The 15,021-nt window shown below is 47.3% G+C and overlaps 1 protein-coding gene across 2 annotated transcripts in view; it reads right to left on the bottom strand.

Annotated features, from left to right (window-relative positions):
* The window catches only part of RFT1 (RFT1 homolog), a 48,010-nt gene extending 34,707 nt beyond the window's left edge, over positions 1–13,303 (bottom strand). Inside the window, exons 1-3 of one of the 2 annotated variants that reach the window (XM_030207245.1) lie at positions 13,168–13,303; positions 10,342–10,427; positions 8,036–8,152 (exon numbers count right to left, since the gene is read on the bottom strand). In XM_030207245.1, coding sequence (XP_030063105.1) covers positions 8,036–8,152; positions 10,342–10,427; positions 13,168–13,230 — 266 coding nt within the window. In that variant the 5' untranslated portion in view covers positions 13,231–13,303. The remainder of the gene's footprint in view (positions 1–8,035; positions 8,153–10,341; positions 10,428–13,167) is intronic. The other variant, XM_030207246.1, reaches the window with a different exon arrangement.
* Between the last annotated feature and the right edge of the window lie 1,718 nt (positions 13,304–15,021).

The following is a 15,021-nucleotide window of genomic DNA, read 5'->3' as shown; positions in this document are numbered from 1 at the left end:
AAAGGTGTCATACACCCCTCTGGCCAGGAATTTTCTGCACGCCTTCAGCTGCCTGACCACCTCCTGAAAAGGCTTGGCTTGCTCAGGGGGAAGAGCATCAACCAAGCCCGCCAACTGCCGCACATTGTTCCGCATGTGTATGCTCGTGTAGAGCTGGTAAGACTGAATTTTGGCCACGAGCATAGAAGAATGGTAGGCCTTCCTCCCAAAGGAGTCTAAGGTTCTAGAGTCCTTGCCCGGGGGCGCCGAAGCATGCTCCCTAGAACTCTTAGCCTTCTTTAGGGCCAGATCCACAACTCCAGAATCATGAGGCAACTGAGTGCGCATCAGATCTGGGTCCCCATGGATCCAGTACTGGGACTCGATCTTCTTGGGGATGTGGGGATTAGTTAAAGGCTTGGTCCAGTTCGCCAGCAATGTCTTTTTGAGGACATGGTGCAGGGGAACAGTGGACGCTTCCTTAGGTGGAGAAGGATAGTCCAGGAGCTCAAACATTTCAGCCCTGGGCTCGTCCTCCACAACCACCGGGAAGGGGATGGCCGTAGACATCTCCCGGACAAAGGAAGCGAAAGACAGACTCTCAGGAGGAGAAAGCTGTCTTTCAGGAGAGGGAGTGGGATCGGAAGGAAGACCCTCAGACTCCTCGTCAGAGAAATATCTGGGGTCTTCTTCCTCTTCCCACGAGGCCTCACCCTCGGTGTCAGACACAAGTTCACGGACCTGTGTCTGCAACCGCGCCCGACTCGACTCCGTGGAGCCACGTGCACGATGGGGGCATCGAGAGGTAGACTCCCTCGCCCGCATCGGCGAAGCTCCCTCCGCCGACGTAGTCGGGGAGCCTTCCTGGGAGGCGACGGCAGCCGGCACCGCACGCGGTACCGACGCCGGAGACCTCACCTCGGGCGATGGGCCAGCCGGCGCCACGCTCGACGGTACCGGAGGCGCAAGCACCGCCGGTACCGGAGGGGTAGGGCGCAACAGCTCTCCCAGAATCTCTGGGAGAACGGCCCGGAGGCTCTCGTTCAGAGCGGCTGCAGAGAAAGGCATGGAAGTCGATGCAGGCGTCGACATCAGAACCTGTTCCGGGCGTGGAGGCTGTTCCGGGCTGTCCAGAGTGGAGCGCATCGACACCTCCTGAACAGAGGGTGAGCGGTCCTCTCGGTGCCGATGCCTGCTGGGTGCCGACTCCCTCGGCGACCCAGAGCTCTCGGTACCGACACGGAAAGGGGACCGGTGACGATGCTTCTTCGACTTCTTGGAACGAAGTATGTCACCGGAGCTTCCCGGTACCGACGAGGAGGACGTAGAATCCAGCCGTCGCTTCCTCGGGGACGAGGCCGAAGGAGGTCGGTCTCGGGGGGGCTGTACCGCAGGAGCCCTCAGGGTAGGGGGAGACCCACCCGAAGGCTCACCGCCACCAGCAGGGGAATGGACAGCCCTCACCTGCACTCCAGACGATGCACCACCGTCCGACGACATCAGCAGACGAGGTCCCGGTACCACCGACGTCGATGCAGCTATCCGATGTCTCGGCGCCGATGCAGAGGGCTGATGCCTCGATGCACTCGATGCACTGGCGGCCGAGGATGAAGCTCTGGACGCTGAAGACGTCGATGCACTCGATACCCCCGGTGCCGATGCCGACGAAGAGCCCGAGAACAAAACGTTCCACTGGGCCAATCTCGCTACCTGAGTCCGCCTTTGCAAAAGGGAACACAGACTACAGGCCTGAGGGCGGTGCCCAGCCCCCAGACACTGAAGACACGACGCGTGCCTGTCAGTGAGCGAGATTACCCGGGCACACTGGGTGCACTTCTTGAAGCCGCTGGAAGGCTTCGATGTCATGGGCGGAAAAATCACGCCGGCGAAATCAAAAGTCGAAATGACGAAAGTGGCACCAGAAAAATTTAAGGAGAAATTTCGACCGAGGCCTAAGTGAGGCCTACCCCGACGACGAAAGAAAACTTACCGGGGCAAAAACTGAAAATACGGGAAGGGGCAAAACGAAACCCTATGGGGCTTCCGGAGCACTTCCCGAACAGTTTTAGGATTTTCCGAAGAAAAAACACGTCGAAAAGGACGCGCGAGGTCGACTTTCCGGGGCTCGACACGGCGAAAACACGACCGTACCGAGTGCGGACAAAAGAAGACTGGCCGGCTCAAGCCGGTTTCGGGCGGGAAGACGGCCGCGCATGCACGGTGCGCATAGGCGCGCGAGGGCTAGCAAAGGACTTTGCTAGTGAAGATTCCGATTGGAGGGGCTGCCGTGGACGTCACCCATCAGTGAGAACAAGCAGCCTGCTTGTCCTCGGAGAAAGACAACTGCATACAAATGTACACAAAAGGAGGCTATTTCATATTCCTCCCCGATGCTCAAACAGGCACAGTCAACAAGCACACCCATACCACCGAAAACCTAACACCAGCTCAGAGCCCATACAGGCTCACACTTCCTGTGTATAGATCTCGTGGTACTCCCACCTGGACAGCAGTAACCTAGATGTGACAAATAAATCAAATATATCTAAATGTGGGGAAAAAAGCCTCAGAGTTGCCACCCCGCCAGTCCACTTCCGCGGGCTATAAGGCAAGAGCTCGGCGTGCCATCATGTGACTTGAAAAAACTCCACATGTGAATAGTGTCTATCATTAATGCTTATGTTCTACTGTCTACTTAGTGTGCCCACTATCTCTTCTACCTACGTACTGTATTTCCTTAATTCAATACATCTTCAAATATTTCTTTAAGCGTCAGAATTGATATATTTTACAGGTTATAGTTTACATCATTATCAGATAGCCTCTAGAAGGCACAGCAGAGGAGAAGTAAATTTGCAGAGCACCAGGGACAGGGATCTGAAGACCTCCAGATACGACTCTGCAGACTCAAGCCACCCGCAAAGCTCAACTGGGGACCAGCTGACCAACTGGATCATGAGCAAATCACTCAGAACCACAGGCTGAAAAGAGTGTCCATCTGCCTGCTGAAGACAGAAAATACTGAGGAGCCGGACTGGGGGCCCAATGTACAAAGCTTACCATGCTTGGAACATCTGCTTTAGATCAGCTGTAGCCGGTCTAATGCAAACATTATTTAGCATGTAATACACAAAGGGATTCTGTGTCCCTTTTACCGTACCCCGTAGCAGCTACCAACTACCCTATGCAGTTGCATTGTAACAAGCACATTAGTATTAAAATGAGCAGTCCAAGCAATGCACAGACCTGAGAACCTACCTTTAACATTTTATGGCAGGTCTGGACCTGTCCTTATGGAGAACAGTCTGCTTGCACTCATGGACCCTTGACCCTCTCCCTCCCTTCAAGACCTTTAAAGACTTCCCTGGTGGTCTAGTGGACCCAGAACCCTATCCCAGCTGCCCCCCAAGGAAAGAATCCTTGGTGGTCCAATGGACCCCTTCTCGAGCCCTCCCTCTCACTCAAAACAAGTCAATGGTGGTCTAGTGACCCCCCCCCCTCCCCTCCACACACCTCAACAGTTGGAGACAGGAGGGAAGGAGCAATGCCTCCTCCCTCCTGCCTCTGTGCTCACATACTCAAAATGATGGCACCCAGCCCCTGCCCGGTGCACCCTGGGTGCCACCATTTTGAGAAAGCAGGCTCAGAGGCAGGAAATAAGAGGCATTGCTGTTGAGGTATGTGGACTGGAGGGGAGGAGGGGTCGCTAGACCACCATGGAGTTGCTTTGAAGTGAGGGGAGCTCAAGAAGGGGTCCAATAGACCACCAGGGTTTTTGTAGAAGGGGAGGGGGGTCACTAGACCACCACACAGTTTTTGTTTTAGTTGCACGGGAGGGCTCAAGAGGGGGTCTGCTGGAGTCCGGTGGACCCCCTTTCAAGCCCACCCCTCCGATCAATTCAAAAATGCTCCGTGGTGGTCTAGTGTCAAATGCATTTGACAGCAATTTCAAATGCATTTGACAGATTCGAGTTGCAAACAGTGGCCAATGCACGGAGGATCTGTGCATATCATCTGCATGTCATCCACATTGTGTATTGGCCGCTGTTTGCGACTTGTTACCTTCTTGCACGGCTGCCGTAGTCAACGGCACCCTTTGTGCATTGGGCCCTGGATGCCAAGAGAGATATGTCTCGTTGCGGTCTTCAGTTCTGTATCTCCACCTGCTGGTTGATGGACACAACTATCCCACAGGTTCTGGAATAGTGGGAAGCTACATAATGGAATGTGAATTTATTGCTTTATGGGGTCATGTTTTTAATTGTTTATATTTATTATAATCCACATATTTTAAATATGCAGAATATAATATTTAAAATAAATATATATAAAATGTCTGAAGGAATCTGATGGATCACTACATGACCAAGGGGTAAAAGTGCTCAGGCAAGATAAGGAAATAGCAGAAAAACTAAAATTACTTATTTGCCTTGCTTGTTACCAAAGAGGATGTTGGTGTTCTACCCACACCAGAATCCTTCTTTGACATGGTGATTAGGATTAACTAAAGGGGTTCTTGTACTGAGGTGCACTAATGGATTTAGTGCTCGAAATAGGACGCCCATTATATTCCTACAGGCATCCTATTTAGCATGCACTAAATTTATTAATGCACTTCAGTAAAAGGACCCCTAAAGTCTGAAGATGTAATACAGCAAATGAAAACTAAAAAGGAACAATTATCAGAACCAAATGCTATTCACGCAGAGTTTAGAAAGAGCTCAAACTTGAAATTGCTATTCTGTTACTAATAAACTGTAACCTATTGTTGAAAATGGCCACAATACCTGAGGACTGAAAAGTGGCCAAAATAATACGGTTTTTCAAAAAGGGCTCCAGAGGTGATTCTGGAAACTATTGACCTGCGGCACAAAATGGTTGAACATACTCGGGGGGGGGGGGGGGGGGGGGGGGGGGGGGGGGGGGGAATTACCGACCATATAGACAGATACGGCTTAATAGGAACGAGTTAGCATGAGATCAGCAAAGGGAAGTCTTGACTTTTTTGAAAGTGTAAACAAACATATGACTAAAGATAAGTCAGCTGATATTATCTATTTGGATTTTCAGCCAGGCTTTGTTCTGTTTCTGTGAGTCTGACGTCCTGCAAGTACAACGTGCAGGACGTCAGAAACAGAACAAAGCCTTCGCGGGAAGAAGAGGACCTCAGCTGGCAGGGGATTGGGGTCCCCCGCCAGCAAAGGTAGCCCACAGCGACGGCGGCAGAGGGTTGGCAGCGGGAGGGGGGGGGGGTCGTCAAAGTTGGTGGTGGCGGCAGCGGTGGTCGGCAATGGCGGGGGGGGGGGCTAAAATGTGCCCCCTCACCTCGGGCTCTGGACTCCCCTCCCGCCAAAGTCTGGCTATGCCCCTGTTAAGAGACTGCTCAGGAAATGGGATAAGAGGCAATACCCTATAGTGGAATGGAAACTGGCTAAAAGACAGGGAGGACATGGAAAAAGTCAACAGTGGCATGCCCTAAAGCAGTGTTTCCAAAGTCCAGTCCTGGGAATACCTCTTGCCAGTCAAGTTTTCAGGACATCCACAATGAATATGCATGAACTTGATTTGCATACACTGCTTCCATTACAAGCAAATCTCTTTCAAGCATATTCATTGTGGATATCCTGAAAACCTGACTGGCAAGAGGTACTCCCAGGACCGGACGTGGGAATCAGTACGCTAAAAGGTCTGTACCAGAACCTGTGCTGTTTTACATTCACAAATTATCTGGAGATAAGAGTGACAAATATGCAGATGACATAAAATTATTCAAAGTTCTTAAAACAGCAGAAGATTGCAAGACTGGGAAAGTGAGCATCTAAACAGGAGATGAATTTAAGGAGTATAGTTATCAACATAACGTACAAAGCGTACAAAATGGATCCCTCAACGATTTGACTCCTAAACTACACCAGACTCAATTTATATTGGAACTCTTTTAATTTGCCTATTTTATTTACACCCTAATTACTGATAATGACACCTGCTCCTGATATCATTATGTTATGTTGTTATCCATTTATCCACTTCTTACTCAACATAATTTTCGTATGCACCTTAATAACAACAATTCTGAAATTCTTCTCTGTTAATATGACTGCCATAATATTCCTGTACAACTTATCTGTTATATACACTCTGATTTTCTATTCCATCAATGTAATTGTAGTTGTATTATATTGTAAGTCACATTGAGCCTGCAAATAGGTGGGAAAATGTGGGATATAAATGCAGCAAAATAAATAAGCATGGACTACTGTTAAAATGTGATATTTTACCACTACTTTGTGCTATTTTAAGACAGGTCCCAATTTATGCAACGAAGATTAACAGTAAAATAACACGTCTTAAAGTTGATCACATCCCCCTTACTGTGGGCAAGTGTAACGTGATACACATAGAGAAAAACTAATCACAACTACAGATACAAAGTGCTGGGTTCTTAGTTAGGAGCCATCACTGAAGAAAAAGACTTAGAAGTCCTCGTGAACACTAAGTTGATATTTTTTGGCCATTGTGCCACAATTGTGAAAAAAAAGCAAACAGAATGTTAAGAGTTATGTGAAAAATGAACAGAAAAACAAAATACTATGCCTCTATATAGGTCCGTAATGCAGGTCTGGTTGCCCCATCACAAAAGATTCAGAGAAGAGCAACAAAAAGGATAAAAGAGGTGGAGCATCTCTTTAACTAGCCGTTGAGCCCGTTAAAACGGGCTACTATTGGAAAGGGGGTTTTCCAAGCCCCCCCCCCCCCCCGAGGTCGCCGCTGCCCCCTCCCCCCCCCCCCCCCGAGGTCACCGCTACCGGTACCCCCCCCCCCCCGGAGTCGTCGCCGCCGCCGCCATCCATCCACCCGGCCTGGGCCTTCTGTTCACTATTCATTCAACTTACATCGCCGCAGCATGCAGATCAAGCTGAGCTCCCGTCGGCCTGGCCTTCCTTCTCTGCCTGTGTCCCGCCCTCGTGTGACGTACCATCTGCGAGGGCGGGACACAGGCAGGGAAGGAAGGCCGACCGGAGCTCAGCTGATCTGCGTGCTGCAGCGATGTAAGTTGAATTAATTGTGATCAGAGGGCCCGGGCCAGGTGGAGGGGTGGCGGCGGCGACTCAGGGGGGGAGGGTACCGGTGGCGGCGACCTCGTGGGGGGGGAGCGCAGTTTTCCCTCTCTGTCCCGCCCCGTCATCACGTATTGACGCGGGGGCGGGACAGAGAGGGAAGTCTCTACTGCGCATTTGCGAGTGAGTTCGGTCACTCGCCGTTTATATGTTTGATAGTGAATGGCTAAACAGATTAGGGCTCTTCAACTTGGAAAAGAGACAACACAGGGGATATGATGAAATTTATAAAAACAAGGAGTGGGATAGAGCAGTTTCTTTGAACTTTCAAAAAATACAAAACAAGAGGACACTATGAAACGAATAACCAGAAGACTGAAAACAAAGTTGCAGGAAGTATTTTTCAAGTACTGAATCTTTCAAGAACTTGTCCAAAGCTCTCTAACTAAAGTCCATAAAAAATTATTAACCAAGTAGCCTTGAGAATGCTATTGCTTATCCCTGGAAATGAGATTTGAAGCATTTTGATCTACTTTTTGGGATCTGATGGATATTTGTGACCTGAATTGGAAACAGTCATGCACAGGATGCTGCACTCGAAGGATCCTGGTCTGAGTCGGCATGGCCTTTGTTATGTTATCCACAACCCACTTCTCCAACCCACCTATAGGATGCACTACAGTACAAAAATTCATAACTACATTTCTAAACCTACACATGATTAAGTCGGAATGCATAATTGCACTTGGTCACAGAAGATTTTACTGCTTGCAATTTTAGCCATTGTGTTTTCAGCAATATATTGCGACATTTTTCATCATGAACTTTCAAGGGCTTTTCTTCTGCTAGAGATCCAGCAAGTGAAGGAAACTATTTAGCAAAGTTTCTAATCTAGTTTCTTGTGCTGTCATCAACACCAATCTATGCTCTCAGAAGGAAGAGTGCTGCCAAAGGAAACAACCCACATACTGCATCCCATCAAAACAGCACAAACTTACGTCAGCCAGAGAAGATTCACTGTCTGGGTCCAGTTCCTCTTAGCACTGCCACTGAGACATGCCCGTCGAAATGCTTCCCTAGCTAAGAAAACTACTGTAGAATACAGCAACGTTAACCTGAAAGACAAGAAGTTCAGTTATGTGCCTGCTACACATGCTGCCAAGGTCTTTACTTCAAACAAAAAGTAATCAAAACACAACCACCGAAGCCTTTTTCACACACAAAAAAAAAACCTTCAGAGGCACAGGCACACAGAAAAACAGTGCTTGAGGATTGCAGGCCTTAACAGTCCTCTGCATTATAGCTCTTGTGAGGGATAATATTATCCTTCTTCCATGGGCATAGTCTTTTTTTTTTGGGGGGGGGGGGTGAGGGGGGCATTGCCCCCAAATGAGCTGCCCTTACCTGGGCAGGGATAAGGGCACAGGCGTCCAGACACTACTTCCTCCCAGGCCACCACTGCAGCAGCCTAGAGGAACCATGAGCTGCCCTATCTTTCTCGCGTGCTCTCTCCTCTCCTCCCTCTCCAACACTCACGCTCACGATGACAAAACAAAATGAAACCGTGTGCGGGGCCATAGCTCTGCTCGCACTGCTGACGGCTTCCTTCCTCCTCCTGAAGGCAGACGAAGGGCTACGGCCCTGCACACAGTTTCATTTTGTTTTGTCACTGTGAGCGCGAGGGTCAGAGAGATAGGAGAGGAGAGCGGGAGCACGAGACAGAGCAGCTCATGCTTCCTCCAGGCCGCCACAGTAGCGGCCTGGGAGGAAGCAATGTCTGGGTGCCTGTGCCTTTACCCCTACCCAGGTAGGGGCAGTAGGGAATTCATTTTGTTTTGCCGCGGGGAGGGGGGAAGAGAGGGAAGCCAGCAAGAAGCAGGGCAGGGTAGCTTGCCTCCAGGCAGCTACGGACTCGAGGTTTTAATTAGTCAGGAGCGGGACAGAAAGAGAGGGGGAGAGGGAGAGAGATGGGACTAAGCTGCACAATGGGGAGGGGAGTGAGCAAGAAGCAGGGCAGGGGAGCTCGCCTCCAGGCAGCTGCATACTCAAGATGTTTTAATTAGTCACCAGGAGGGAGCGGGGGCGGAAAGAGAGAGAGAGGGAGAAAGCTAGGACAATGGTAGGGTGAGGAAAAGAGAGATGGGACTATGCTGCATGATGGGGGAAGGCAAAAAGAGACAATAGTATTGGGGACAGAGGTCATGCTAAATGAAGGGAGGGAAGAGAAAGAGGGAAATGCTTGGTGATGGGGGATGATAGACAGAAGGGGCGATGGTGGGGAGCGGGAGAAGCAGAGGAGTGATGTTGGATTGTGGGTGCATAAGAGGGAGAGAGAGAGGAGGTCCTGGATGCCCAGGGAAAGGCAGGCTGGGAGGGAGTGTGATAAGACATTCTGGATGGCTGTAGAAGGGAAGGGGGAATGAGAGAGGAAACAGGTGGGACACTAGATGGAAGGGAGGAAAGGAGTGACACTGAATGGAAGAAGAGAGAGGGGGAGACATATGATCAACCTGCTACTTATAAGATAAAGATTCAGGCAGCTTGACGAATGCTTTCACAGGAGCCAAAGCTCTTGAGCCGTTTTTTAGCTACATGGCTTAAGCTCCTCACAGCCTCTGCTCCTACTGGCTGTTTTATTTGCTTTAGGGAGATGTGGATATGATGAAAAAATATAATTGATCCTAGTATTCGAAAGAAATTCAAGCCTTCCTTCTGAGACTGCAAAATTTTAATGATATGGTCACCTGTCCACTGGCAATTGGTAGACCACCCATTTAATTCACTTAAGCCATTGATGACGTTTGGTCACTGATGAACAGAGGAGAGAAAATGCTGACTGGGGGAGTTCCAGACCAAAACCGTACATTACCATGCAGTTGGTACAGCAGGGGTGTCCAACCCTGGTCCCTGATGGCACAATCCTGTTGGGTTTTCAGGATTTCCCTAATGAATATCCATGAGACCTATTTGCATACACTGCCTCCACTGTATGCAAAGAGATCTCATGCATATTCATTGTGGAAATCCTGGCCACCCCAGTGCTACAGTGCCATTTACACACATCTGCTTGACACTCTAAATAGTGCTGACGAATCTAACCCCTGACCAAGTGATGGGAAGCTGGTGGTGTGCTGAGATTTTAACTTCCCTGCATGCCTGACTAAAGGTTATCCAGATTGAGTTGAACACAGATGTTTAGACTCCCTGGTTACTCTTCCTGAGCTATTCATTTCTGGTGAGAAAAGTCCAGAGCTCTCAGAAGAAAACTATCTTGGAAACAATAAAATGTGTTCACTGTTTTTACCTGACATTGACGATGCCAATAATTTCCTTGGAAACATAACGAAGGGTGAACGCATTTAATCCGAAAGTAAGTACTCTAAACAACACCTACAGGGTAAAAAAAGCAAATATAATAGCAAACAATACAAGCAATGCACAAAATACAACATAGCAAAATAAGGGGTCCTTTTACTAAGCTGCACTAAGAAATGGGCTTAACACAAGCCTTTCCTGCACATTTCTAGTTTGGTCATCAAAACGGGGTTTTTTCCAATGTGTTTCATTAATGGCCATGCGCTAATGCTGAAAAAGTCCACCTGACTGGAGGAATGCTGAAATCCCACGAAGGACGCAAAGGAACAAGAACAGTGGGAAGTGGATCAGGCTCTCTGAGGACAAATCAAAGAAACTTCAAATTCTTAATGACACAAGTTTAATGATAGAAGACTCGACACCGCACTGTGTTTCAGCCAAAGGCCTGCCTCAGGAGTCTTTCTATATTATCTGGACAGTGAAATCATCCAGTGGCAAGTGTGCCAATCAGCACTGAAAACAAGCGGTCTTAAAAAAGACCTTTGGCGGAAAAAAAACACAGCAAAGGGTAATCGTGCTCTCAAGGTGATTGGCAAATTGCCTGCTGAACATTAGCATATGGCCATTTTCAAAAAATTGCCTCTTACTTAGGTGGCATTAAGGGCTCCCGCATTATAGATGCACTAACCAGTTACCTCGGCAGCAATGTGCACATGCTAGCTGAATAATGCATCCACGTCCATTCTCCATCCCTAACACAGCCCCTCCAACAATTTTTAAAAAAATAAATTACCACACGCTTAGTGCACACAGATGGCAAAACTAACATGGAATGCATGAGCACATCTCATGTTAGATGCATGATAGTTGCCTAATGCAGCTTAGTAAAAGAGCGCTATAGTACATGACACTCCATCTAGTCTGCCCAGTAAGCTGGTTAGGGTTGTAACCAATGTTTCCTCTATGGAGTGGCCTAGGTTGTGCAAATTTTTTTTCATGTGAGCAACAAATTGTAAAAACCAACAATGTTTGAGCACCAGTATTAGAAATGCATTTCTGAATACAGCACAAAAAAAAAAACCAAAACCATTTTTGTGAGCAACCATTTAAAATCCAAGAGCGACGCTCCTAGAATGTATGAACTATCACTCACGCGCTCCGCTTAGAGGGAACATTGGTTGTTACTGCCGATCCACGCCCCTCTATGCTTTTTGAAATGCAAATCATTTACGTATTTCCTTTGTCTGGGGGGATCTATTTCCCAGTTCTGAGTCTTGTTTTGCTCTAATCTAGTATTCAGGCCTGATAGAATGACATGGCTACATTTGAGCCTAACCCAAAAGTCTAACCCACAGTCTTTGAGACAGTGCTGGGAAAATACATGTTTATATTTCTAAAATGGCAAAGAAACACGTATGTTCTGGTTTTCAACCCACTGAGATTTTCAACTTTTCTTTTTCCTACAATGAATGTTTATGCCACACACACTCAGCACATAAATATCCATTTTTCTTGTATTTTAGAACACTTTCTAAGTCAGCAGATCCTGTTCTAAAATACTAGCGAAATCTGAGACATCCTGACCTGAACTTCTCAATGACGACTTCCACGTCCTTTATAAAATGGGGCTACAAATGTTTTTATAAAATACACCAAAAAAAGGTGCCTTCACCTCCAAAAGTACCCTCATAGAGAGTCATTTTATAAAAATTTTTCATGTGTGTTACTACATACACACATAGGGCTAGATTCTATACATGACACCTACACTACTACTACTACTACTACTACTACTACTTAACATTTCTAGAGCGCTACTAGGGTTACGCAGCGCTGTACAGTTTAACAAAGAAGGACAGTCCCTGCTCAAAGGAACTTACAATCTAAAGGACGAAATGTCAAGTGGGGGCAGTCTAAATTTCCTGAATAGTGGTTAGGTGCCAAAGGTGACATTGAAGAGGTGGGCTTTGAGCAAGGAATTGAAGATGGGCAGGAAGGGGGCCTGGCGTATGGGCTCAGGGAGTTTATTCCAAGCATGGGGTGAGGCAAGGCAGAAAGGGCGGAGCCTGGAGTTAGCGGTGGTGGAGAAGGGTACTGAAAGGAGTGATTTGTCTTGAGAGCGGAGGTTACGGGTAGGAACGTAAGGGGAGATGAGGGTAGAGAGGTAAGGAGGGGCTAAAGATTGGGTGCATTTGTAGGTACAAAAACTGGTGCAGAAAAAAAGCGCTATTCTATAAGCAGTGCTTAAAGTTAAGTGCAGTTTATAGAACAGAGATTACGCTTGGGACTTAGCCATATGCACCAACTAAAATGTGGTGCAAATGTACAAGCATAAATTAGGAGCGTATCCCCATTATTCTATAGCAACACTCTTAAATGCTAGGAACGCTCCCTTTCCACCAGTGACTCTCCCCATTTCTGCACCCTTTTTTTTAATGCACGTAAAATTTAAGCCCATAAATTCCAATTAAATCTAATTAGTGCCAGTAATTGCTTGTTAAAATGCCAATTATTGATTAGCTTGTTATTCAATTACATTATGTACCCAAATTAAGAGGCAAGTACTAACTGGCATAGCCAGGGGCCTGCTCTGGATAGTGCACAGGCAATGTTTTAATCAACACACCTCCTAGAGAATTTTATGCACAAACATTTACACCTGCTCAAGGGCAGGTATAAATGCACCCGCATTCAAGACATGATTTCTGCCACATACTCTAAAATTCCAGAACCTGTTTCACAGCGAGCAGCACTCTAACCCCTGAGAACTTTACCTACCCCCACAACTGTTTTCACAGTCCGAAGACACACCCACCTGCAGCCCTACGTTATAGGACGCGAGCTGAGCAGTGTCAGCCAACACATCCTGCGACTCCATCCTTCCTCTGTTCCCACAGCTCACCACGATTCCTTCACTTGACTAGCTAGCAACTACCACCACCATTGCCGGCGACGCTTACTACGTCATCACTTCCAACCAGGAAGTATCCGCCATAGCGGGGTTCACTCTAATGACGTTGACGAAGGGGTGGAGCCTGCGAGGGAAGGGTGGATGATTGGGAATTGGGATGGTGGTGGTGCAGTACTGCTTCATTTTCTTGGACGTGCGAGGACAGATCTGTGAGCGCCGAGCGGTTGAAGGACGGCTTTGGTACAGGGCAGCAGAGTCAGGCTCGCTGAGGGTTACGGAAGTAATGAATTTGAGAGATGGAGATCAAACAACAAATATTTTGGCGATAATGACCCGACCCCTCCTCTCCGTAAATTCTGTGCATCATAAAGCCCGGGGTCGTCACGCATAGTAAAAGACCGGACTAACAATCTTATAACTTTGCTGTATTAATTCAATTTACAGTGCTGTCACAACTTTGATTACTGCAACACCCTTGTATGTTGAGGAAATCATGACTGGTCCAAAACACAGTAGCATTAAAATAAAATAATAATAATCTAAATGTGAACTTGTTTCATTTCTTTTTAGAAGGCCTCATTGGCTTCCATTGCATGAGAGGATTTATTTTAAAATTTCCTATTTTGATATTAAAATCTTTCAAGCCTCCATCCCAGAGGAGTTTCTTTCACTATTCTGTTTTTTGGTTTTTTTTTTTTTTAAACAGGGGACATACCACATAGGCAAAGTCCAGATTACTACGCTGCTATTCCAATTTGTCAAGGCTATCTGTTTAAAAAAAAAAATTGTAGCAATCATTTCCTTATAAGGCAGCCTTGATTTGGAATCCTCAAACTGGTCCTATTAAAAACTTTGGGCTCTGTTTAGTGTACGCTAATGATAGACACCCATTATATTCCTATGCGTTTGTGTGCACTTAATTTTTAACACGTGCTAAAACATTTGCATGGCTTAGTAAACAAGGCCCTTTGACTCTTATTTTTTGTTTCAGACATTTTTACATGATGTTTACTTTTTATGTTTAAATCTGTTTATTGAAATTTTTCCAAATATATAACAATGAACCAGGGGCGTAGCCAGACACCCAATTTTGGGTGGGCCTGGGCCCAAGATGGGTGGGTAGAAGAACCTCGCCCCGTCCCACAGGTGATTTGGTCTCTCCTTCTCTCGCCTGCATGCCATATGGTCTGTCAAACATCCCCCCTCTCCCGTATACCTTTTAAATAGCAGATTTTCACCAGCAGCGAGCAGCAACTAATACACACTGCTCATGTTGGCCCCACACCCTTCCCTCTGATGCAACTTCCTGTTTCCACCTAGGCAGAAATAAATCAGAGGGAAGGCTGTGGGGCCGGTGCGAGCAGTATGTATGTCACTGCTCACTGCAGGCGAAGATCTGCTACTTACAAGGTATGCAGGAGGGACACTTGTTGGGAGTTTTCAGCTGATGGGGCTTGGGGATCCCTGACAGCCACATCATAGGTATGCTGCTACTGGGTGGGCCTGAACCCAAAGTGGGTGGGCCTGGGCCCACCCAAGCCCACCCTTGGCTACGCCACTGCAATGAACATCCCCGGAGTCAATACAAGTTCATTAATAAACATACAAGTTTTCAAGATATACTGCTGGGAACCTTGTTTCTTATAGCTCCCAGCTAACATTTGACACTTCTACCATGAACAGTTTTGATGTAGGTTACAATGCACTCCTAATACGTCGTCAATTGTAGCATAAAAGTTATACATACTAATATAATAA

The sequence above is a fragment of the Microcaecilia unicolor genome, chromosome 6 (assembly GCF_901765095.1).
Source record: "Microcaecilia unicolor chromosome 6, aMicUni1.1, whole genome shotgun sequence".
NCBI lineage: Eukaryota > Metazoa > Chordata > Amphibia > Gymnophiona > Siphonopidae > Microcaecilia > Microcaecilia unicolor.
The sequence above is the reverse complement of the archived record's forward strand: the minus strand, read 5'-3'. Positions and strand labels throughout refer to the sequence as shown.